The 27,181-nt window shown below is 46.7% G+C and overlaps 1 protein-coding gene across 2 annotated transcripts in view; it reads right to left on the bottom strand.

Moving 5' to 3' along the window:
• Positions 1-27,181, bottom strand: part of PDE8B (phosphodiesterase 8B) — a 194,843-nt gene that overhangs the window by 26,033 nt on the left and 141,629 nt on the right. For both annotated transcript variants that reach the window (XM_015571615.1, XM_015571616.1), the window contains exon 11: positions 1,830-1,872. In XM_015571615.1, the coding sequence (XP_015427101.1) occupies positions 1,830-1,872 (43 nt within the window). The remainder of the gene's footprint in view (positions 1-1,829; positions 1,873-27,181) is intronic.

The raw sequence follows: 27,181 nt of genomic DNA, 5'->3' as shown, positions 1-27,181 counted from the left end.
CTAAATCATTTATCAGAAATTACTCAAAGATAGATAATGCTTATTCTTCCTAATTTTATCTCAGCTAAAATTAAGAGAAATTATAGCAATAGAAATTTAAAGTTTGAGAAATTATCCTTTAGTATTGGCCATTTAAACACAAGAATTTGGTATTCATTCTCCCAACAGATACTTGTGGAATGAATTTCAAAAAAACAGAAAAAAGAATAAAGAACTTTTAGATAGCTGTACTCAATGGCAAAAGAGATACAGTATCACCAATTTTAAAAATAGCTACCAGGTACTGAGCACCTACTGTGCATCAGAGATAGTGCTTTAATATTTTAATATTTACTTTAATATTTATTACTAAATATTTAATATTTATAGACACATCTTATATGGTCTTGTAACAATTCTAAAAGCTACACAGTACAATCCCCATTTTACTGACAAGGAAATTTAAGCTTGGGAAGATTGTTTAGGTAGCTCAAAGTCAAAGAGCTAATAAATGGGAGAGCCCATGCTTTTTAAGATGGGATGGTTTAATGTTTTGTGAGTATTTTACTGAGTGTCTACTATGTGCAAGACAATCCTGGGCACTGCAAAGGATATGGGAATGCTTGTAACAGATTTTGGCACCCAGAAGCCCTTAAGTGAGTTAAAATAATACTCTTGCTGTAAGTGTTAGAAGGAATAAACTAAAACATCTGAGAGAGAAGAGCTGATAAAGAGAAGGGAAAGGTAAGGGAGAGGAGAAGGATGCTAAGTAGTTAAACACCAGGCACTGATAGATGTATATTTTTCCCCTCTAGTCCTCATAACAACCAGATGAACACTGTTAATTCACTTTACAAATAAAGAAACCAAAGTTCAGGAAGAGCACATGAAGTCTTCCTGAGTAGGCTAAAATGTGGTCCACCCTGGAACCAAAGAGAGGGACCCAACAACAGCCCAGGGCCTGACGTGATGGGTTAGTGGCTGGGAAGCCGCTAACGCAGTGGTTCTCAACCTTCCTCGTGCCGCGGCCCTTTAATACAGTTCCGCATGTGGTGGTGACCCCCAACCGTAAAATTATTTTCGTTGCTACTTCATAACTGTAGTTTGCTACTGTTATGAATTGTAATGTAAATATCTGATATGCAGGATGTATTTTCATTGTTACAAATTGAACATAAAGCATAGTGATTAATCACAAAAACAATATGTAATTATATATGTGTTTTCCAATGGTCTTAGGCGACCACTGTGAAAGGGTCATTCGACTCCCAAAGGGGCAACCCACAGGTGAGAACCGCTGAGCTAACGGGAGAGAATGTGTGCAAGAACAAGAATTTTAAATCTTTGGTAGTAGACGCACTTTTCCCTCTAGTCAGAGAATTCCAGGCCTTTCAAATGTAAAAGTCATCATTTCATAGCTGAGGAAACCAAGGTCAAGTAGGCAGAGTCTTGCCCAAGTTATGAGGCGAGGGAATGGGAAGCTGAGCTGGTGGGCAGGGCTCCTGACCCCCAGGCCAGGGCCCATCCATGTTCTAACTGTACAGCCACTGACGCTGCTAAGCAAGGGAGGACTGCGATGGTGTGACAACAGCGCACCCACCGGACTTTTGGGCCACTCTCCCACTCTAGGTCTATTTGTATGATGGTCTCTCGCCAGCAAAAGAAAACCAGGAAGGGGTGGCAGTGGGTAGAAAAGGTTGCAATGAATGGATATTCAAAAAACTCCCAGGGAATCTGCTTCTGTTCTGGCTTTGCCGCCCTCTGATAGCTTGAGCAATTCAGGGTACGTTTCAGACTTGACCCCACACATGCTGCCTGGCTGTAAAAGAGTGAAACTGAAGTGTTCTCACCTGTCTGAGAATTGTCTCCTGAATCTCGATGAATCTTGTGAATCTAAAGTTGTTCGAAAGTTTGGTAAATAAAACAAGAGAAAGACATTTAAAATACAGCATGAGCTATATTTCCAGGCAAATAATTTCATTAAAAAGCTCTGAAGACTTCAAGAGAGCAAGAAGTTGCACAGATAACATGAACAGATGCAAGCTGTGCACCAAGTAGTACTATTACAAATGCTGTTACGTCCAGACACTCATGGGATGCTGAGCCCAGAGCAGGGGAGGCTCGGAGCACACACTTCCTAAGCAGGGCCCCTGACCCGCCAGAAAGCTCTTCTCTTCCTGACAGTCTGCAGAAATGCAGAAAGAAAAAAGCCAGAGCAAAAATGTAAGACTTTCGTAAGGCTAATATATAACCTGCTTGTGATGCATACTTATTATAAAATTTTCTGTAATATAAAAATAATACCAGTGTAAGCCTAGGACTTCCAAAAGCCTTCCTACAAAGCTCTTCCAGTGCTTGGTTACAGGCAGGATCAATTTACAAATGTTTCATCACAAGGAGAGCTGAACTTTAGATGCAGTTTAGCACCTGGTTCTTCCTCATTATCAAATGTTTCTGTGCTGGTGGTTTTGTGCTAATGCGCAATCACTGTCATATGTTGGATGAAGTAGTCAGCACAGGAAAGAATACATTTGCTTTCTTTGGGGTTCTGCATTTCGTGTTTATAACTGAGACTCCATTATCTGAATCCATCTATTGCTAGTAGCTCAGACCAGCTAACATCTGTAGCCACTAATGAACAGGGTATGTTAACTCGGAAAAAAAGACAGGTGCGTGTGTAGGGCTGTCTAGGAAGGACGATTAGGGTGGTTTAACAACACCAACCGTCAGAGCCAGAAGTCCCCTGTGTGTCACATACAGGTAAAATGTCCCAGCTGGATGGAACCACGGAAAAATAATCATGGGAAACTGAAGTGTTAAGATAGGGAGTTTCTACGAATTATTCTGCACAGCCCATTCCACATAATCACCGAAACAACTGCATGGCCAGCCTGTGTGCGATCTTAATGTGACTAAGGGCCGTGACTCATTTATCCCCTAATTACGGGACCATTTTATTTCTCCTGTGAATAGCCGCTCTGTTTTTCCTTTGCAGATAGAAACCATTTGCTACAAAGCTATTGAGTACAGTGTGACTTTTTGATCTGTACCAAATGAATACAACTTTTGCCTAGCAAATTGTTTATCAGCTGTAGTTCAGAAGCAAGTGATCTTTAAACACTTAGCTTTTCTCTCTGAATCACAGTACATCTCTCCCTTAGAAACAAAGTCCCATGGCTCCCCAGATTACACACAAAAATACCATCTCCTGGACTTCATTGGCCCCCATAGGCCAACTGACTGCACTGTGGGGCCCCGGGGAGTCACCGTGGCTTTATGTTCTGCCCAGATGGAAACAGAGGAAGCCCAAGGTCCAGTATGCACACCCCAACCCTGCCTTTGGGATGAAAATGAACCCTGTCCCCCACACCCGAGGGGTGGGGATGAGAGTAGAGGAAAAAGCGGAGGGAAGCGGAGAGATACCAGGTCCATCTGTGGAGGAGGCTCTGGTTTTCCTGCGCTTAGGATTCTGCATTTGGCACTTTCGAAGCTGAACACAGCACTCACGCCAACCCCATCACCCCCCGAACTGGCTCATCTGCCACTGACGGGCTCTCCCCTGCAGACAGCAGAGACTAGAAACACTCCTTGACAGCCCAGCCGCCCAGCGTTCACTGGTGGCTGTCTCAGCATCGGCAGCCCAGGACCCCACGGCATGACTCACTTTGATCCCTTAGCAAGAGCAGCCCGGGGACCTTCCCAGTCACACCCAGCAGGGCGGGGTTTTTACTGAAGCTTCCTGAGGAAGGTTATTTACACATCTCCTATATACATCCCCTTTAACAGCTAACGAGTCATTTAGACGAAAAAATTCTTTTAGAATTAAAGTTCTTTTTCTTGGAGGTCTAAACCCATGAGTCATTTACAACTTGGCATGAATGACTCTGATATAGGAGGCAGTTAGACTGACAGGAGCAGAGAAGGAACGACAGGCCGGGTCAGAAGGTCACCCAGGTGGAAAGCCTAGCAATGGGCAAAGCTGGGAATGCAAGCATTGTAGGGTGGGACTTTCCTCCCCTCGCATATCTTCGATCATGTGGTTTAGACCCCCTGACCTTTCATGTCACTGGTCATGCAGTACGGACCCTCCCCTGAACTTCCCTCCCCTGGCCTGTGGCCAGTCCTGTGGGAGGCCCTCAGAGGAGGAACAAGGGCCAGAGACGAGCCTCCCAGGACTTTCGGCGGGACCACTCCCTTAAGGATGAAGCCCTCGGGAAAATGAGGTTCTGACCCGCATCAAATGATCTTAGAAACGAGGCCTCGGGTCTGTGGGCCACAGAGGGAGGTTAGGTTAAACTAGGGATAACATCTAGGCCTGTTTCAGAAAAGCAACAAACCAGATGAAGCTGGTCCATCTGGCTGTCATCAGGACCAGCTGCACTGACTACTGACCTCCTGCCCTGGTGCCCACCAACTGGTGGAGACCACGCCCTGAAAGGACATCCGTAAAGCTGACGAATATTCTTTGGGCATCCTCCCCTGAGATCTCCTCTAAAATCCCACATTTAGGAAACAGATGAACCCCTTACAATGAAGGACCCAGCATTCGCGCTGGCTGCTCAAAGCACATCTGCACCCTTCTTTCCCCCATTCTCCCTCAAGGTGAGCTCCTTTGCTTTCTCTCTCCCAAGTTCCAAGGGCCCTTCTTTTGCCTCTGCAACTTGTTCCCTGAGTCCCCGCAGCCCAGCTGGCCCACTTTTTCTAGGGCTCACTTCTACCTCCCTCAGTGACTTTCTAAATAAATTTCTGCTTGTAATTGAGTCTTGGCTCTGAATCCTTCCTTAGCCAAAACTCAAGGACCAAGGTCTAACATCTGGTGCTGTTGGCCATGAACAATTCCACTGAAATTATTTCCCTGTAATTCTCAGTCAGGCTCACTGAGGAAACAGGGAGGAGCGGTTTTGTAGTTTGCATTCCTGATGGGCAGCCTGGGCCACCGCGTGGCCTGAGGACTGTGGGCAGGAAGACAGAGGCCATCTCTGAGAGGACTGCCATGTGTAGCAGCTTTACATTCCCAACCTCCCGGCACAGCACTCACGGGAGGGGAACAGAGAGAGAAACTCAGGTTTTGAGAGAGGAAGGGACTTGCCTGAGCCGCACAGCGAGCATGCGCAGAGCCCAATTTCAATCCCAGCTTCCTCCAGCTCTAACACCGGTTCCTCTCTCTTCAGTGAGACCGAAGGTAAGTCCCAGGCCACGCTTGTGAAACTGGGATGTGAGGACAATATCCCCTGGGTCAGTGCAGGGCATCTGTTTGAAATATTTTTTTGTTTTCAAATTTGGGGGAAGGTCTGAATCTCTGCTATCAATAGGTTTTGTGACCTGAATGCTAAAGCAGAGCAAAACAATCAGAATTCAGTGTCCCCATCTCAGCCAGTCTCTGGAGTGCAGTGTTTTTGTTATTTTTCCTGAAGCGTAGAATATCCCACGTATGGTAATAGCTGGGGACCTTTAATACTGGGAACTTTCGTAATAGAGGGAAGTTCTGCAATTTGAACGCTATCGCCCTTGGCCTATGCCGCCCTCAAAGCAAGTCCTTAGAAGCTTCCAGCTTGTTTTTGGAAAGGAGATTCATAGCTTTACACCTTTAACTACTTACAATACCGCAGTGTTGTTATCCTTGTGCTGCATGCTTTGTTTATAAACACCTGACTATGCTTGGCTCTAAAAAGCATTTCAAATTCTGTGCGTGTGCGCCTGCATGCAACCCAGGGCCATCTGACTGCTTTCTTCTTAGCAAATAATCATTTAAACTTTGTATTTTCTCTACACATCTACCAGAACATCTAAAACTGAAAGGAAAGCTTGTCAAGGACGTGAAACAACTGGAGGGAGAATGAAGTGCTACAACCATTGTGAAAAAAGGTCTGGCAGTTTCTTACAAAGTTAAACACAGACCTACCCTATGACCCAACTCCTCAGTACTCAGGTCCACTCCTGAGAACTTACCCAAGATAAACAAAAGCATGTGCTCACAAAACACTTTTCTACTAATGTTCCAAGGAGCCCCAAACTGGAAAGAGCCCAGAAGTCCATCAACAAGAGAGAGAAACTGGTAGATTGATGCAATGGAATCCCATTCAGCAACAAAAGGGAAAAATTACTGATACATGCAACGAGGATGACTCAAAACATGACAACGATGAACAGAAGAAATAAAATTAAAACAGACTCATTGACACACAGAGAGAGCAGGTGGCTGCCAGAGGGGAGGGTGTGTGTGGGTGGGGATGAAGGGAGTAAGAAGTAAGGTTGGTAGTTACACAACAGTCGTGAGGACGTATGTAAAGCATAGGGAATATAGTCAATAATGTTGTGATAATTATGTATGGTGCCAGTTGGGATACTGGAAATATTGAGCGAACACTATGTAAAGTATATGACTGTCGAACCACAAAGTGTACACCTGAAACCAATACAAAATAAAATTGAAAGAAAAAATCCCAAAAACACTACGATGGGTGAACGAAGCCAAACACGAGAGAGTAGACACTGTATAAAGCTCTAGTACAGGCAAAACTACTATATGGTTAAACTCAGGACGGTTTTACCTGTGAGGGTGAGTGGAGGCAAGGAGAACTGGGACTCTTTGGGATGCTAAAGTTTAATGTCTTACAGGGTCTGATTACAGAGGTATACACATTTGTCAAAATTCAAGGAATGCTACACTTAAAATTTGTACATTTCACTGTACATAACTTTTACCGAAAAAAGGAAAGAACCCCCCAAAAACAACTATTAAACTCTAGTTAATAATATGCATGCTAAAATACCAAAGAATAAAATGTCCTGATGTTTGCAACCTAGTTTGAAATCTATCAAAGAATAAGATGGACTGATGGATGAATTAAGGGACAGATAGATGGACAGATATGATAGAGCAAAATATGTCATAGAACCAAGGTAGAAGGTACATACATATTGGCTTTCACTTCTAACTCTTCTCTACGTGTGAAAAATTTAAAAAACATTGGGAAAATTACATTACATGTTCAACAGAATATGAATTGATGGCTAAAAACTGAAAGTCTGGAATATAATTTCAAAATCTTTGAAAGTAAACAAAATTAAAGGAACTGAGAACAGCCTGAATTGTGCAGGTAAATGGCATGTTATGGTCCCTGGGACTCCCGGGCCTGCGCATAAAGATGATGTTCCACTTCAGACCATGACCAGGTAATTAGGCAGCAGCTGGCAATCAGAGAAGTAGAAAACCTACCTAAGTAACTACTTAATACATTGACTTTAATAATTTTATTGATTGAGCTTATGGCCCTAACCCTGATCTCTCCTAAGGGAGAAAAACTCCAAAAATAACAATATGAAAACATCCCTCTTAATGTATGTCAAAATCAATCTTTTTTTAAAAAAAATATATTTTATTGATTTTTTACAGAGAGGAAGGGAGAGAGATAGAGAGTTAGAAACATCGATGAGAGAGAGACATCGATCAGCTGCCTCCTGCACATCTCCTACTGGGGATGTGCCCGCAACCCAGGTACATGCCCTTGACCGGAATCGAACCTGGGACCTTTCAGTCCGCAGGCCGACACTCTATCCACTGAGACAAACCGGTTTCAGCAAAATCAATCTTTTTTAAGTGAAAAAATCATGAGACTTTTAGCAATTAAATGAGTCAAAGCCAAGATCAATACAATAATAAGCAAGCAAATACTAGCTATTCCTTTAACATGCGTTTCAGAATCACCTTGGGAATGTGAATAGCATTTGGTAGCAATGTCTGCTTTTATCATAACTGAATGACGAAGTGATAAGAGGTATCGTATCAGTCACAGTTAAAATCGCCAGATACCCTGGCATGTAAGCCTGGGGGCATTCTTGATGCTTCCTTTTCTCTCATCCCCACGTCCAAGACCATCATCAATTCCTGTAAAAGTCCTTTCTAAATACATCTGGGATCCCCACTTCACATCTCCCCGCTGCCAGAATGCAGGCTGCCATCAGCTCATCTGAACTCAGCAGTGCCCCCAATCCAATCCACTCTCAATTCTTTTTTTGTTTGTTTTGTTAATCCTCACCCTAGGATATTTTTCCATTGATTTTTAAAGAGATTAGAAGGGAAGGGAAGGGAAAGGGAGAGATAGAGAGAAAGATTGATGTGAGATAGACATATCGATTGGTTGCCTCTTGCATGCACCGCTATCAGGACCGGGGAACCTGTAACCAAGGTACATGCCCTTGACCAGAATCAAATCTGGGACCCTTTAGTCCATGGACTAACGCTCTATCCACTGAGCCAAACCAGCTAGGGCTGCAATTCTTGATTATACAGAAGAGTGCTGGCTTTGATGGAAGAAAATTCTGATGAAAATTTTCTAACTCAGGCTTTATGTTGTTTGGTAGTTTTGTGTCTCCCCCACCCCCCAATATTATGAAAAGGAATAAAAACTTGGTTTAGATGAAGAAAAATACTATTCTCTTAAATAATCAGCATAGCTCACAAAATGGATTTATTAAACAATCTTTTTTCTTAAGATGGAACATTCTTGATCAACAACTTCATGACAGAAATGAATGCTTTCATGTATGTGACCTGACTTCAGGGACGAGGTTGCGTCTGAAGGCTGGATGAGAGAGCGAGCCACGGAAACGAGTCCCTGGAGACCCTCCCTTCATTTACATGTAATGAAATGACAGTGTGAGGGGTATAATGCAGAATTTCTTTCATCATCTTTCTTTACTGGAAATACTTTGATGAGTATTTCCTCGGATGGCAAAAGTATCTGATGCATAAATCAAAGACCTTTCCTGTCTACTCTGTTATCAAAAATCACTTGAAAATACACTACTCAAAACCCCAGCCAAGCAGCAAACACACCCTCCTGTCTCCCAAACAGAGGAACACAACACCGCATACAACATTCAGGATCCCCGTCCTCAGCCATCGCTTTCCTCAGCTCCTCCGGCCACCGGCAGGCCGGTGCCCATGGAAGCCATCCCGACATTGGGTGTCAGGTCTCTCCACTTCAGCTAATTTCATGAGCCTAGAAGACTCAATGCAACACCAACTCTCTCCTTTTACCTGGATGATAATTTTTTTAAAATATATTTTATTGATTTTTTACAGAGAGGAAGGAAGAGAGATAGAGAGTTAGAAACATCGATGAGAGAGAAACATCGATCAGCTGCCTCTTGCACATCTCCTACTGGGGATGTGCCCGCAACCCAGGTACATGCCCTTGGCCGGAATCGACCCTGGGACCTTTCAGTCCGCAGGCCGATGCTCTATCCACTGAGCCAAACCGGTTTCGGCTGGATGATAATTTAAAATGTTACTTATATCAAAGCAACACATGTTAGTTTGATATAAATAAAGATGCATCTGAATTTTTAAGACTACACAAGATTAAAAAGAAAAATCCCAAGCTGTTTTCAGTACTTTGTTCTAAATAAGTGTAGCTATAGTTCCACCACTACTAGATATTTTTTCCTTTTTAAAAAAATTTTAATTGAAATTATACGAGTAATGTTAGTTAATTAAATTTACAGGTTTCAAGTGTTAGATATTTTCTTGGAAACACTTCAGCCTCCTCTCCTGTGTGTGCAACACCAGATCCAGCGCCTCCAGAGACCACGGTGTCCCTTGGTCAAGACGCCTCCCACTCGGTGCTGGGCCCACTGGCCTCCAGCTGCTTTGGGGGAGCTGTGCAGAGGCCTCTCAGTGTGCAGGCCCAGATAACGTCCTGTGTCCTTATCTCATGGGAGAACACTTCAGGCAAGCTACCATTCAGGTGTAAATGTTTTCTTTTTTCCCTTGTCCAGTTTCTCTTTTAATGGCTTTCACATGCCTAAATATAAGCACCACTTGGCTTCAGACCTGCAAATACTGAATTTTGTAATATGGAAATATGAGTGGTTCTCAGACTTCAGCAAGAATTAGAACCACCTGAAGGGTTTGTTAAACGGGCCACTGGGCCCCACCCCCAGGGTTTCTGATTTGTCGGGACTTGGAGGCTCATCATCCCCAGGTGAGGCCAGGCTGCAACAGGGGAGGCCTCGCTACCCAGACTGCCCTGCCAGTTAATACCGGCTCTCAGACTCACTCCAGACTCACTGAATCAGAATCTAACATTTAATCTCCAGGTAATATGACTACATCTTACAGTTTGAGGAGCCCTGAATCAAGTGCAAAATCATAAATTGCCAACAGATCTTTTGCTGTCTCCACTTCTGGTTGGGTAGACCTGGGACACATGAGTTTCACTGAGTCTCAGGTTCCCTGTGGGTAAAAGGGGACCAATACCTACTCGTTTGGATTCAAGAGGATCAACTGGAATAACGTCTGCAGAACGCCCAGGCCAGGGGCCCCGTGCTCGCTTGTCTTACCAGGGAAGACCCTGGAGGGCTGGTGAAACCACACTGCTGGGCGCCGCCCTTCAGTTCCGATAGGGTGGGTCTGGGTCAGGGCTGAGTCTGTGTTTCTAACAAGCTCCCCGTGAGCCTGGGGCTGCTGTCCAGCGGCCTGGCTTTGAGAAGCAATGCCTGGCCCCTGTGGGTGCCCAGCTCATGCTGGTTCCCTTGGCTTTCTTTCTCTTTCACAGGAGTTCCTGTTGGTGGAGAACTGGATTTAGTGGTGTTTATACTACTTGCTACACCAGGACTGATTTTAGTTTCCGGAATCTTCCTGTGGAGCAGACATCCCACATAGCGGGGGAGCTCTGTGAGCGCTTCCCACATCAGCAGTGCATTTGCGTTTCTCACTTTTATGCTGTTATTCCTCTAGCCTGTGTCCCCTCGCTGCTCTGTGACAGAGAAGCATATAAATAGCTTCAGAACGAAATTTCGTTTTCCTTAAAGTTTGTTCTTAAAGACCTGACAATGACTGAGAGCACTTTTGCTCAACACTTGTCTGTGTAAACTCATATGCCTGCTGGATTTTGTCAAGAGAACGAGGGGATTGCAAGAATCTAACACTTTCCTGATACACTAGCATGCAACAGAGACTCATTAAACCGCCTAATGACACCAGGGCTGCATAAGACAGAAGCAATCAGGGCTCCCCTTAACAAATCAGGGCTCTTGAAAGCTGCGGAGGCAGGGACAGCACAAAGGAAAAATTCGCAACGATGAGAGGACAGGGGTGTACACGGGTTCTGAAAACGCTGTTCAGTAGAATCCATGTTTACATTTCGTGAACTGTCACCCCCAAGAGAGGGAGGGCATCTCTAAACGGTACCTCATCTTCCAACTCAATTAAAAACTATTTCCTGGGCCTGGGAGACAAAGACGGTTAGAGCTAGATCCTGCTCTCAGGGGATTTACTGCCTAACAGGGGACAAAGGGCAAGGCCGGTCGCAATGAGTGTGCTGAGAGTAACCCTGTGTGAGGCAATGCTCCAGGCACAGGGACATGACAGAGAATGAGAGACTCCAGGAAGCTGGCTCAGAAGTGCCAGAGAGAGCACTTCGCAAAGGGTGGGGTGCCAAGGGTTAAAGGTCAGCTTGGGGCATTCCAAACCTCGACACTAAGCCACTAAGCAACCCTGAATATATTCACAGCATTTGCCTTTCAACATCTTACCAAGCCTTCTGAGCCCATCAAAGAGGAAGCCTCAGATGGGGGCTGGTGTGTCTTTACCACCTATTTCTTTCCAAAGAGAGGGGCTCAGCCCTAACCGGTTTGGATCAGTGGATAGAGCGTCGGCCTGCGGACTCAAGGGTCCCGGGTTCGATTCCGGTCAACGGCATGTACCTTGGTTGCAGGCACATCCCCAGTGGGGAGTGTGCAGGAGGCAGCTGATCGATGTTTCTCTCTCATCGATGTTTCTGACTCTCTATCCCTCTCCCTTCCTCTCTGTAAAAAATCAATAAAATATATTTTTTTTAAAAAAGAAAGGGGCTCAGTCTCAGAGCCTTCAGCCAACAGCAGTGGCTGCCTAGAATTTTATAAAATTGTGTATTTTTTCCTATTATATCTATATTTATTGTTACCTTCCATTATGGCTAGTATTCCATTTTACGGTAGTGATTACTGTGGTGATATAAAGTTTTAAAACTGACTGCTTCTAAAGAAAAATATTAAGTATGAGCAGGTCAGGGAGTGCCTGAACATGGAGTGACTGAAGTTGGGGGAGAGCCCTACGTGATGTGTCACCCTCAGCCCCCAGATGCTGGCTGAGAGGAAAGGCATCGGGCTGATGGAGGGTGCGGCTTCGTGGGAGACTGGGAAGCATGGTGGAGCTTTTGAAAGTGGACATTAAACATTCCACTTAAGACACAGTGACTGTCAGAACTCAGAAAGAAAATCAAAACCCAACTACATGCTGCCCGTGAGAAACATACCTTAATTAGACATACAGATCGCAAGCAAATGGGAAGAAAAAGATACATCACACAAACAAATACACCTTGGAAGGTTGGAGTGGCTGTATTAATATTAAATAAAACAGATCATAAGGCAGAGTATCACCTGATATAAAGAGAGCTTTCCATAATGATAGGAAAGGGTCAACTCATCGTAATAATCATGAATGTACACAGTGGGGCCTTGACTTACGAGTGTCCCGACTAACGAGTTTTTCGAGATACGAGCCGTCTCTCGGCCAATTTTTTGCTTTGAGTTGTGAGCTAAAATTCGGGTTACGAGCAAGCTTCAGATATCCCACTGCTAGCTGGCGCAGTGAATGTCACAGTGAACGCCACAACATCTGCCCAGCATCACATGTCTCACTCGTTCACAACTGATTTGACATACAAGTAATTTGAGTTACAAGCTCCGTCATGGAACGAGTTAAACTCATAAGTGAAGGCTCCACTGTATTACTTAGCAGCAGAGCTCACCACACGTGAAACAAAACTGATGGAATTAAAGGGAGAAATAGACAAGCCCACAATCACTCTGAGGATCCTACCATTGCCGTTTAGTAAAACTAGAAAAAAAGTAGTAAAAACAGAAGACATGAAGAATGCAATCAACCTCCATGACCTCCTCGGCATTTACATCCACTACTCACAACAGCAACATACACACTCGTTTCAAATGAACTTGAACTGTTGCTCCGACAGACTTCAATCTGGCCACAAAGTAAGTCTCAATAAATTTAAGTGGGTTCAAATCACACAACGTATGTTGTCTGACCACATGGAGTTAAATTAGAAACCAGTAAGAGAAAAACGGGCAAGTTGATTCTAAAATTCATATAAAAATAAGAGAACTAGAATAGCCAAAACATACTTAAAAAGAACAAAGTTTGAGGATTTAAGCAGCTGGTTTCGGGACTTAAAAAGCTACAGTAATTACAACAGCGCTGCGACACACAAGCAGGTCCGTAAAACAGGACATTGAGTCCAGCAATAGGACCGCACGTATATGGTCAGTTGTTTTTTGGACGAAGGCAAAAAGCCAATTCAGTGGAGGAAGGACAGTCTTTCCTTAGAAGCTGGAACCACTGGCTATCCAAGTTATCCCCACGCCCAAAAACCTTTCAATTCACACCTCGCTCCATATACAAAAACTAACTCAAAATGAATATGGACCTAAATGTAAGAGGCGAAACTATAGATCCTATGGAAGAAAACATGGAGCACGTCTTTGTGATCTTGGATTATCAAAGATTTCTTAGACGCAACATCCAAGGAATAAGCGGCATAACGCTGATAAACTGGACTTCATATAACTGTTGCACTTTGGGAGACACTGTTAAGAGAGTGAAGTGACAAGCCACAGACTGGGAGAAAATATCTGCACATAAAAGACTTTTCTCCAGAATATATAAAGAACCGTCAAAATTCAAAATTAAGGAAACACACAAACCAATTCAGAATTGAGTGAACTATTTGGACACACAGCTCACCAAAGAAGATATGGCATATAGCAAATAAATACATGAAAAGATGCTCAACATTGTTAGTCATTGGGAAAACAAAAATTAAGACCACAAAGAAATACCATTATATGATTATGAGAGTGTTTAAAATTTACAAACTGACCACTCTAGGTGATGGCAAAGGTGTGTAGAACTTGAACTCTTACATTACCAGTGGGAAGGTAAAATGATTATTAAAAAACAAACAAAAATAAACAAACAAAAAACTCTGGGCCCTAGCCGGTTTGGCTCAGTGAATAAGTGTCATCCTGAGGACTGAAGGGTCCTGGGTTCGATTCTGATCAAGTCGACGCTCTATCCACTGAACCAAACCAGCTAGGGCCCAAGGAATGCTTTTTTTATTGAATTTATTGGGGTGACATTGGTCCATAAAATTTTATAGGTGCCAGGTGTACATTCTACGATACATCACCTGTATATTATATTGTGTATTCATCACCCAAAGTCAAGTCTCTTCCATCACCATTTGTCACCCCTTTACCTTCTTCTCCTTACCACACAACCCCCTTTCCCTCTGGGGAATGTCTTACTGACTTTGAGACTTACTATAAAGCAACTGAGAAAGTACGCAACCAGTATATGGGTGACAGATTTCTCAATGCTACAGAACACAGTCCAGCACAGACCGATATCATATAGTCTTCTGACTTCTGGCAAAAGTGCCAAAGTAAACCAATGAGGAAAGGAACGTCTTTTTGACAAATGATGCTTGAATAAGTGGACATCCATATGGAAAAGTTTGGTCCCATCTCACACCATAAAAATGAATTTGAGATGGATTACAGAACAAAATGTACAAGATGAGACCACAAAGTCTTTAGAGGAAAATAAAATATCCTTATGACCCAGGAATAGGCAGAGTTGCCCTAAGCAGGTCACAGACAGTAATAACCATAAAATATTAAGAAATTAAATTTTATCAAGTTAAAAACTTCAGTTCATTAGAAACACTATTAAGAAAATAAAAAGACACAGAGCACAGGGAAATATTAGCAAACATGTATCTGACGATTGATGTGTAAGATATATAAAAACTTTTACAACTCACTAAAAAACACAGCCCAATTAAAAATGGTACAGTATTTGAGTAGAAATTTACAAAAAATGATATACAAAAGGACAGTAATACATGGAAAAATGCACAGCACATCATTAGGGAAGTGCAAATTAAAACTACACTCCTAACAGGACGGCTGAAATTGCCAAGACCGGCACCACCACCTGTTGGCCAGGGTGTGCGGTAAGGAGCCCTCATGTCATTGTTCCTGGGAATGTCAAATGGTTCAAGTCGTTGGGGAAAGGGATTGGCAGTTTCTTCTAAACAAACCTATGACTTAGCAATACCCCTAAGTATTTTCCCAAGTATATATGCACCAAAAGGCTTGTACAAGAATGTTCACAGCAGCTATATCCACAATAACCCAAGACTGTAACCAATCCAGGTGTTGATCAACAAGGGAATGGGTACACGAACGGCGGTATATCCATGCGATAAAATTCTACTCAGCACTAAGGAGTAACAGATGGATAGAGCCCCACACATGGATAAGACACTACACTGGCCGTGAGAAGCCCTTCAAAATCAGTACCTATTGAGTAACTGTATTTAGATGAAGCTCCGAACTGGAAAAACTCATCTAAGGTGGAAAAACCATCTCAGTGGTAGTTACTTCTTCGGATTAAGGGCCAGAGGTCGATTGGGAAGAAGAGTGAGGACTTTTCTGGAGCCGTAGTGAGGCTCCACGCCTTCCTGGAGGTTGGGTGGCACAGGTGTGCGCATTTGTCAAAGCTCATGCAAAGGTACACGTACAATATGCACATTTCTTTACATGTTAATTCTGTATAAAATATAAGCCAATATAAAACTCCACTCTGATGTGCAATGCTAAACTATCTGGGGAAGAGAACAGATACATGCAATTTGTTTTGAAGAGTAAGATGTCCTAATGGCTGCACAGAGGAATGTATATTTGGAGAGACATGTGGAGTGCAAATACAGTAAAATGTTGAAGGTAGACTCTAGGTCAGTGATGGCGAACCTATGACACGCGTGTCAGACGTGACACGCAAACTCATTTTTTAGGGTTGATTTTTCTTTGTTAAATGGCATAAAATAAATATCAAAAATATAAGTCTTTGTTTTACTATGGTTACAAATATCAAAAAATTTCTATATGTGACACGGCACCAGAGTTAAGTTAGGGTTTTTCCAAAGGCGGACACGCCGAGCTCAGAAGGTCCGCCATCACTGCTCTAGGCGGGGGCACTGGGTGTTTGCTGTAAGTCTTTTCGCCTTTGCCTGCGTGCTCGCCAAGGTCCACAGTAACATGCTGGACAAATAGTTGCTTGGAATGTGAAGTGGGGATGAGCCCTGGGCGTCTTTTTCAAGATGTGCGCTCCCCGTCCCGCAGTCTATAAAAGCAGCCAAGTGTGCTCTCTGCTCGGGTGGCACGTTCCAGGAAGACAGTATCTGTTCACAGGCACTGCAGGGAGGAGCTGGGCAGCGGTTGTGATGTTTGATGCTAAACGTGGGCGTTTACTAGCTGAGTAAGGGCTGAGTATCGGTTTCTTCGTCTGTTGAAGAAGGAAAATACTACCTTATGGGCTTGATGTGATGATTGATTGATCAGATGCCTTCAAAACAGCCCAGAGCCTGTCACAAAACACTCACTCCATAAGCCATAAACACTGTTGTCCTAGGCTTTGTCGTTTTCAGACACACTGCGTCACTTTGGAACCATCTCCGCGTATCTGAGCAGACAGCAGACAGGTCCCTCAGCCGGGCCTGCCCTTTTCCTTACTCCTTCTGTTCAGCAGAGCCTCCGTCAGTGCCCACGATACCCCTCCCTGCCGCTGCCGAGTCCCTGGAGCTCAGGAAGGTGTGGCCAGGGCCCTGCCGCTCATCTGGAGTCATTCTTTGCTTTTTGGTCTCACCCTGAAATATCTCATTTGGCAAAAAATCTGGAAACTTCTTTGGTTAAAATGCCTCACCATCTCTTCTTTCCACCAGCCTTTGAGATGGGGTCTACCCCATGCCTCTGTGCTCTTCTGCGCATCCCATACTTGGCGGAGTAAGACTAGCCGGGCTCAGAGGGTGAACTGTTCCTCCCGGGCAGCTCGTCCAGGACTGTTACCTGTCCAGCGATTAACTCGTAAAACGGAGCAGGTAACGGAAGTGTGAGTACGGTCAGAAGCCCTCCTTCAGTCTGAACGTCAGCCACCCACCTGGCACTGCGTACGGCACAGGAAGGAGGAGTGAGGAGGAGAAGGTGCTGAGGCTGCCCGGTGACAAGGGGAGTGGGACAGTCCGGACCAGCTGGGCCGTGTGACGCAGCCAGGGGTGCAGCAGGGCCCCCAAAGGCCACGGTAGAAGGGGACACGCAGCAGGCGAAACTGGCTCCTAAATCCACCTCTGAACCTATTTCTGGGACCTGGGAGCCAGGGCTCAGGAGGATGCTATGCATCTGAGCCTTCCAGGGGGCTCCGGGGGAGCAGGTGGCATGTCACAGGGGAGCAGGGACTTCGAGTCACCGGGACAGAACTCATAAGCAACAGGGAGCCGGTGGGAGCTTTTAAGATGGAAACAAACGACCCGATTGGCATCTCAGGACAACGCGCGGGCGGTGGGTGCGGGGTGAGCGGGGCGGGTGGACTGGGCGAGGAGCAGCGGCTTCACTCGGTGATTTGGAGAAAGGGAATGTTCTCTGGAGGAAGAAGAGAGATGGATCTGAAAGACCGTCAGGAAATCGCACAGTCTTTTCTAAACGCCGTCAAAATGGAATGCCAGAGGTCCCGGTAACGTCTACGCCCGAGAAACCCTATCCTCCCAGGAGGAGTATTAGTCACAAAGGCCGCCCAGCCTCACTGGCCCAGACCAGGAGTTGGGGGCGATGATCACACGCCAGCGGGACAGCCAGGGGAGCCCATTCACAAATGAGGACCGTGCGGCTGTTCACGCAAAGACATGGGCACCCAGGGCTGTGGCTCAGTGCAGTTAGAACCTCAGCAAAACGCAAAGCTCCCCGGGCTGCCATGTATTTCAGAACAAAAGGTCAGGGCACCGTCCGCAAGCCTCTCTGGAGAGTGCGCTTCGGGCCAAAGATGATCACACACAAGAGGGGGCAGCGTCTGCAGGGCCCACCCCCCAGGCCGGCACCCGCTCCGCTCCCACCAGTGAACCGCGGACCGGCTGCATCCTGCATCCGGAGAGTCAATCCGAGCGCCGCTCCCCTTCCCGGCTGCGTGAGGGTAAACCATCTGAACAAAATGAGACCGTTTTCTTCCTTTCCTTCCTCCCTTCCCCTTTTCTGGGGAGACGCTGTTTTGTGTTTTCTTGGGAACCTAATTCTAACATCCTCCTTTCTCTGTAAGTTTACAAACAGCAGTCAGCACCGTCTAAAATGACTTTTTCCTTGCTTACCCCCCTGCTCCAATGGAAGCTGACGCCCAGGAGACCCTGAGGAGCGTGGCCCCTTTGGTCACCATCAGCACCTGCCGTGGGGGGCCTGCCTCGGCCGGCCTGGCATCACCCACAGCTCAACTTCCTGACCGGACCCCGCACCCAGGCCCTGGCCAGACCCCAGGGAGCTGCCAGTCACTGCCAAAGGCTCACACCCTGAAACCCCCAATCGTTTTGATTAGATATTTTAAAGATGCTACAGTTGTTGTTTTTTTAGAGTAGCGTTTCCCTCCCCCTCCCCAGTATTTATGTTCTTCTTTTTAAAAATAATTCTTTGTGATTCAAAGTATTACATGTGTCCTCCGTTTTCCCCCACTGACCCCCTCCAGCCCATCTCCCCGCCTATTGTCTGTGTCCATGGGTTCTGCATATAAGCATCCAAGGTCTTTGGTTGATTACTTCTCACCCTCCCCCGTCTTCCCTCTGAGATTCCGCACTCTGTCCCATGCTTCCATGTCTCTGGATCCACTCCATCCATCAGTTTATTTTGTTACTTAGATTCCACAAATGAGTGCGATCATGTGACACTTGTCTTTCCCTGACTGCCTTATTTCACTTAGCATGACACGCTCCAGGTCCCTCCATGCTATCTCAAAGGATAAGAGAATCTTTTTCACTGCTGCATAGTACTCCATGGTGTAATTGTGCCAAGATGCTACGGTTTTAATGCCACTTCCTAATCCAGAAAACCACTCTGGAGCCACTGCTCAAACACTCCCTCTGAGTGTCAGCTGACTTATCAAAAGACAAGGCCACACGCACAGGGGCCTGCACCTCAAGGGCCTGCCCGTCATCATTAAGCTGCTGCAGACCCTCCACTCCCCTGGATGCCGGGATCCCCCAAGATCAGGCCTGAGGTTCTCAGGCCCAGAGGAGAGCCACTGGCCACGGTGAGAAGTATGACCTGCCTTCCACCGTCTCTGAGCAGATAGCTCACCAGCCAGAGCCTGGCCGACCCCCACAGCTCACCCTCCCCAGAGAGGCGGCTCCTGGGGCTCAGGCGGCCCCCAGTGCTGTTGCTGGGCTGCTGTGGGGAGCACTGTTCCTCACCACTGCTGTGCCACCCAGGGATATGACCAGATGTCACCTCTTCCGCAGAACACTGTGCTCTGTGGCAGAAGGGGGCAGCCCGTGTGTGGCCCCCCGGGAGCCCACAGGGACAGGGAACAGGCTTGGTGTTTCAGCCTGTAGAGCCACGAGAACAATTTATCGAAAATGATTTTTTAAAAATAGATGCTTTCATGGCCTAAGGGGTGTTGGGTGAATTTTTCAAAATTAAATGGAAACGGAAAACAAAATAAATCCCATCCACACCATTACTTCCCCTACCATATCTCACATCCATGAAACATTAATGTGAAAAAGATGGAAAAAATACCATTTGCCGAGACAGAAAACAGCGCTTGGGATGTAGACGTGGAATTAATTTGTTGCTGTGTCCCAAATCTCACTGTAATCAGGAAGCAACGTGCCTCAACTAGGACCTGCAGAGAGGGCGCCTGTGCCGGACAGTCCCAGGGAGGGACACGGGGCAGAGCACCCCCACCACGCGGGGAGCCGCTCCAGGCCAGGTGCCTGTGATGAAGGCAGGGCCGTCCTAGGCCAGCAGGGGCCGTGCTCTGCCCAGCCCGCCTCCTGCCAGGGCCTGTCCTAGGAGCCCCTCGCGCCCACTTGCTGGGACTCAGTGTCCACGCGGCTCGGAGCCCCCTAGTCCTCCACGGCCTGGGGGCAAGCACACAGGGCCACTCCTGCTGCCTGAACCCACAGCTGCTGGCACCCTAAACGCAAACATGCTGTGTGTGCCCTCTGTGGGCCAGGGCTCAGGAGGGAGATACAAAGGCGGAGCCCTGGTGCCCCTGGGGGTTCTGCCCTGGCTGGCTCGTCCTGATGTGTGATACACGGCCACCTCTGTGCTCCTGCCCTCCCGTGCTTCTTTGATCAAACCACACTCCTGTCTCCTGGTAAATGTCCAGCGGGAAACTTCGCCAGACTAACCTCACCGATCGTCCCAGGCCCAGACCTCTCAGAGGCTTCCCTCTGCAGCCTGGCGGTTCTCGACCTTGACCTTGGCAGCACAGTGGAGTCCCCTGGGGAGCTTTTAGAAAACCTCATGCCCAGCCTCTACCCCAGGTCCGGTCCACCAGAGCCCTGGGGCCCAGGCACCGCTGCATTTAACTGCAGGCGATGCCCGTGTGCAGCCGCGGCTGAGAGCCACTGCCTCAGCCTTTCCACATGTTCTCCCTTCAGCACAAGTGGTCCGGGTGCTGCTGCTCCCAGCGCAGGTGCCCATGGCTGAGCAGGTGTCCTCCTCAGGGATTACAACGTGCTTGTTATGAAACTGCCTTCCCCTTTGTTAACTCCAAGGTCCATGCTCTGCCATTGGGCACTTGCATAGATTTAACAGTTCTGATGATCCGACACCTTCTCACAAACCTCTCCTAGACCCAAAGCCGCCCGAGAGCAGCGGCACCTGGGGCTCCTCAGCGAGGCGCCTCACTTCTGGTTCCTGCGACAAGCACATGTGGAGCGAGTGGCACCAGCCGGGACCCAGCGCTCTGCTGCCTCCCTCCGCCCCAGGCACCGTCCCACGGCCCCACCTCCCATCCCACAGCCAACAGCCATCGTTCGACTAAGACAATAAGAACTAAGCATCGTTTAACCCGCCCTCACACTGTGACTCTGGGTTTAGGGGCTGACGGTCATGAAGAAGCTGAGTAAATGCGTGTTTTTCTTCAGGCTCCTGGAGTGAGGCTCTGACATCTGACCAGAAACTCGGCGTCAGCAAACCAGGGCGAGATGCCCACTGCCAGTCGGATTTCCCCACATGGAGCAGAGCTGCTTTAATGGCGAACACTCCGAATTCTTCCTCCCCCTCGCCTCTTCCGCAATGGCGCTGCGGGATCCACACTCACTGGAATTTTGTTCTTAGAAATTATTTAAACGAGGCACCAGAAGCTTAAATACAATCCTCAGAGATGAACTCTGCTCTGAGGACAGTTGAAACAAAAGACCCTCAGGCAACGTAGCTGCTGTCCCGACAGGTGCGTTTAAAGTCTGATTCGCTGCACCCACAACACGATGGAAAGGTGACTGCGCTGCTGTAGCCGGAGCAGGCGGCACACGTTACTGCAGGCCTGGCGAGCGCCCGGGCCCATGACCTTCACAAGCAGCGGGGGGCGGGGTCCGAGGCGCTAGCCTTCCCGAGGCCCAGCACTCTTCTGCAGACAGTTCGTGGCCTCATCCTCTTAGCATTCCCGTGTACCCCGAATTCCCCGCCGCACCTTCCTCTCCTGGCCCGTCAAATGCACGCATTAACTCGATTTCATCAGCAGACGGAGGTTGGACTGGGGCGGGGAATGCACGGAATGATTTCCTTCAGTCCCAACGCCCACCAGGATGGTTCTGGACCCGGGAGCACTGAGAGGGGTATGGACTGTCAGAGGAAGTGAGGCGGGGCAGGTGGCAGCTGCGAGTCTGAGCTCCAACGTCATCGCCAGCTCAGTCCATCCCACGCGACAACACTTCCAGGGACCCTGCCAAGCCTGACCGTTCCTTCCTGTCCTGCCACCTCTGGTTATGCTCTCACTTCTGCATGGCATTCTTCCCCTGCAGGAAAGTTCCATCGCGCCCCAGTCCACCCTTCCGTGAAGCTGTCCCGCAGCTTCCCAAGTTAGGGTAGCCTTTCTCTCATGTGGCTGATCAGAGAATGAACGTCTATTCCTTTGTAACCATACTGCTAACTACTTTAGGGTTTGAATCCTGGTTCTACCACACAGGTTTCTTAGCCACTCCAAGCCTCGCTCTCCTCATTTGTAAAGTGGGGATTACAGTGTCTACCTCATGCAGGGTGGTGAGGATAACAGGAGTAAATGCATGAAAAGCACTTGCAAAGGAAGGAATACAAAGTATTCAACACACAGTACAACTTATTATGGTTATTAAAACCTAAGATCCTGGACAAGCTGCCTTGATCGGGTATTCACTGGGGAAGTTCAGTGGTGCCCGTGGGTGACGGGATGCAGGGCACTGGGGCATGAGGCGCCCATGTGAGCGGGGTCCAGTGAGCGAAGTGCTAAATTCACTCAGTAGGTGAGAGGAGAGAGTGCTCTGGGGAAAGTCACAGAGGAGCAGGTGACCTGTGTCAGGTGAGCAAGATTCCCGAGGAGGCAGGAAGAGCAGGCTGCACTGAGGGGGCAGAGATTAAAACCCCAGAGGCACGTAAGAGCCTGATGTGTTTAGGGGACTGTGATGAGCGTGGTGTGGCCAAGGCAAGTGTGAGTGAACGCGGTGGAGAGCAGGCAGAGGCCGGAGCGCAGAGCACTGTGTGTGCTCCTGAAAAATGCCTGACGGCTGTATTTTAGATGATGGGCCACTGGGGAGGCCTTTAAAATGAGGACTAAATGGTTCGCTGATAAAGATTCAAAAACTGGCTTGCTAAAAAAATAGGTATCTATACTGAAGTTTATTATAAATTTTACTGATAAAATCTAGGGCACTGGGGTTTTGTAAATACAATTTTACCTAGTTCTGTAAATATAATTTTATCATAACACAGCCTTGCCCATTCATTGACACATCACCTATGGTTGCTCTCCGGCTACAATGGCTGGGCCAAAAATATTTACTATCTAGCCCTTTAAGAAAAAAAAAAAAGAGGCCAACTTGATCTAAAGGGTGCACAGCACACAATTTCTAAGTAATATTAAAATATCAAATACTCTTTATCAAAAATTCTTTATAGCCAATTGATTTTCACAAAATGCCTTTGTTGGCTTTTTGCTGAACTCTTGAATAAGTAGCCCATCTGTGGTTGCAATTGACGGATGAGAGGAGTTTCGGCATGAACATGAGTTGATACATTCACTTACGTTAAGCAGGAAGATGCGAGTAAAATAACAGATGCATAGGAATTGCACTCATTTGTCAATGATGTGAGCAACTTCTTTGTTGAATCACATAGTTTTTGGATACTGGATGGGTATTTCTTCAAATTTTTGTGCTGTTCACAAATGAAACTGCCACAGAATGGTGCACATCTGAATTTAGCATGCATTATTACCATTTTCTCCCTCACTTTCTGAAGTCGAGAAAATCAACCAGAAAAGTAAGTCCTGGGAATTTTTAAGTTCAAGATGGCAACATAGGAGGCTCTTGAACCTACTTCTTCCCTCAGACACACTAAATCTACAACTGACAAAACAACTCCCTCTGAACGAAATCCGGAAACAGGCTGAGCAATCCCTACACCACAGGCGAGTGAGAAAACCCCACATCCAAGGGGGTGTACCCATGCAGAAACCCCATTTCTGCAACCCACCCTTTCTCCTCTGTCTCCTTGATTCAGACTGGCCTTGTCCAACCTCGAGGCACCATGGCTCACTCCCCCTCCCTTTCTGCTTCCTTCCACCTTTGAAGCCCTAGTGGTTCTCAACCTTCCTAATGCCGCGACCCTTTCATACAGTTCCTCATGTTGTGGTGACCCCAACCATAAAATTATTTTCATTGCTACTTCATAACTGTAATTTTGCTACTGTTATGAATTGTCATGTAAATATCTGATATGCAGGATGTATTGTCATTGTTCGCGACCCAGGACATCAGGTTCTGGTCAACTCCAAACTGTCTTAAGAAAAAGCCTCAGGTTTGTTGATCGAGGGGGCAGAGTTTTGGTCGAACTAAAGGTAACATCCCAACCTCAGCTGTGTTTCAGGCCCAGGCCCAAGAAAGCAAAAGGCACTACTGACCACACCTTCATGGCTGATAACAGAACCTGATACAATAATCAACCACTCCCTACTCTGGCCCAGGACCCAAACTCCCTGGGTCCCAATATGCAGTAATCTTTCCTGCATATACTCTGTCCCTGTGTGGGCCACAGGAGAGGAAGGTAATAGGCTCTAGCTCACCTGTGCCTCTGGGATTGGCACCATTTCCTTATATAAACCTTTACAGCGGGGCCTTGACTTAATTCGTTCCATGACAGAGCTCGTAACTCAAATTACTCGTATGTCAAGTCAAAAAGTGAACGAGTGAGACACGTGATGCTGGGCTGATGTTGTGGCGTTCACTGTGACGTTCGCTGCGCCAACTAGCGGTGGGGTATCTGAAGTTGGCTCATAACCCGAATTTTAGCTCGCAACTCAAAGCAAAAAGGCGGCCGAGTGACGGCTCGTATCTCGAAAAACTCGTTAGTCGGGATACTCGTAAGTCAAGGCCCCACTGTACTTCCTTTGCTGCAAACTCCTGTTCATGTCTTATTGGGCTTTGATGCATGCAGGCAAATGAATCTCCTTAGTCCAGTAACAGGGGTGGAGAGACTGAGAAACAATCCTGCCCAAAACCCCAGTCCTGGAGGGGAACACACAATTGGGAGGAAACTCACAGTTGCCAGTTTCTCCCTGAGGAGTGAAGGATTTAGACGCCCCATCTGGCCCCAATTCGTAAGACTTTCACATGAGGGATGGCCCCCAGAACATCTAGGTTTGAAAGCCAATGAGGCTTGCATCCACAAGACCCATCAGACTATCAGGAGCTAGTAGACAGTTCTTAAAGGGTTCACACAGCCTCTCCGTGGCTAACCCCAAAGGCCCAGTAGAGAGACAGCAAACCTCAGTCTTTCTGTGAAAGAGGTCTATTTGCTTATCTTAAAACAGTGGTCGGCAAACTGCGGCTCGCGAGCCACATGCGGCTCTTTGGCCACTTGAGTGTGGCTTTTCCACAAAATACCGACTTCCGCACATGGGCCACGAAGTTTCAATCGCACTGTACATGCGCGCCCGCACGTGGTATTTTGTGGAAGAGCCACACTCAAGGGGTCAAAGAGCTGCATGTGGCTCACCAGCTGCAGTTTGCTGACCACTGTCTTAAAATGTTGGCCAGAGGGTTAGGCTTGTAATTATACCCGTGTTTAGGAGCCGACTGCCGGGAGGCTGGCAGATACTGTCTTTTCTATCTCCCTCTGCTCCACCCCATGTTGCTTGTATCTCCCAGACAGGAGCACGTGCACATATATGGCACCTTGGTTACTGTGGCTGCCGCGCAGGGACGACCCCTTGATCACCGGCCCTGGTGTCCAGTGGGGCTCATGTTCACAGGTCACACAGGATTGTAACAAACAGTTACTGAAAGGCTACCCCACCAGGGCAGCAGACAGCAACACGCATTTCCTACTCTTAGCCTAAAGAGGTTTACCTGCATCCTTTAAAAGCTGTTGCCTAAGGGTATGGCTTCCAATCAGCCTGCATCTCAGTTCTGACTAAGACCTCCCCATTGGGCCACAGACAGGTCCTGGCACACCTTCAACTATTGGGGACCACTAAGAACAAAGTCATCTGCTTGGACAACCCCCAAGGCACCAGAGCGCCAGAGAGCTAGGGCAGGGTGGGAACTACGGTTCATCCCCAAAAGGAGACCACACCTCGAGAATGGGACAGGCGGCTCTTTTATCTAATGCACAGAAACCAACAAAGTGAGTCAAGAAAAAAATAAGAAACAAGGAATATGTTCCAAATGAACCAAGATAAAACCTCAAAAAAATGACTGTAATTAAATGAAGATAAGTGACTTATCTGACAAGGAGTTCAAAATAATGGTTATGAATACTCTCACTGAGGTCAGGAAATAATGCACAAAGTGAGAATTTCAACAAAGAGAGAATGTTAAAAAAGTACCAAAGAGAAATCACAGAGCGGCAAAATACCATGACTAAGCCAAGTAAGTCAGCAGAGGGGTTCAACAGCAGACTAGATGAAGCAGAATAAAGGATCAGCAAATGTGAAGACAGGGAAGTGGCATTTATCCATTCGGAGCAGAAACAGAAAAAGAACGCAAAAGAGTAAATAGCTTAAGGGAATTATGAGACAAACATCAAGTGGGACAATATTCCCACAGAATTCTATCATGAATTCTCAGCGCCCCTGCCGGTCCCCGTCCCTGCTCAGAGCTCCTACTTGTCTGTGCTTTCAGACATGCAGCAGGTGCTCCATGCGCATGAGCTCAGGGTTTGGCTGTGTAAATGTGGTTTCTCAAGAAAAATGTGGTTATGCAATATCAGAGGCCTCTCTTTAAATAGCTTTGTGCAAATATGTACTAAAGCTAAATGGAAAAATTTTGTTTATTTAGTGGCTTTACCAAATATGTCAACAAATATTTGGGGCCCCCACTGTGAGTAGAGAACATATGTACAAGCCCAGTGTCATGGTAGTATATATCGGTCACATAAAATACATTTCTGAATGGGAACAGCCACTCTCAGGGTCACAGAGGTCATGCTTTCAATTGTAGGCTCCTTTTTCTCCAACTACCTTTCAAGGAGTCACACTTGGACGTGTGCCTGGGGAGAATATAGCAAAAATTCTTTGTAGCAGCACCTGAGATATACACTGGCTATATACATATCAAAACTCTGTCTGTAATAATAATCTGGGGCTAGACAGAGCTGCATCTCTGATTTCCTACAGCTTCCAAAGGCTATTGTGTTGAGGGTCAAAATTAGTTTTCAAAATAATTTCCTGATGTCTACTGGGCACACACAGTGGGACAGGGACAAGGTGAGAACTGACCTAAAACATGTAAGATTAGTGGTCCAATGGGTGATGCAGACAGGAAGTGTTACCGTCACCTCGTGGGTGAGGAGCGGCTCCAGGGAACCACACTTGGAGAATCACGTATGTAGTCTAACATCTGGCCAATGAGTAACTTTCCTAAACAGCTTTTCCTACCAAGGGTTCAATCTACTTCTGCTTGGTTACCTCCCTTGGTGATCGACTCACTACCTACTAAGGCTACCAACTTTGGCCAATTCTAATAATTCTTCCTTATACTGAGTCTAATCTGACCCCTTAAAACAGTCTAGTGCTTTTGCCTTCAAGGCCCCGTCCCTTCTTCCCCACAGGAAG

The sequence above is a fragment of the Myotis davidii genome, unplaced genomic scaffold (genome assembly GCF_000327345.1).
Source record: "Myotis davidii unplaced genomic scaffold, ASM32734v1 scaffold44, whole genome shotgun sequence".
NCBI lineage: Eukaryota > Metazoa > Chordata > Mammalia > Chiroptera > Vespertilionidae > Myotis > Myotis davidii.
Note: the sequence above shows the minus strand (reverse complement) of the source record. Positions and strands in the feature narration are given on the sequence as shown.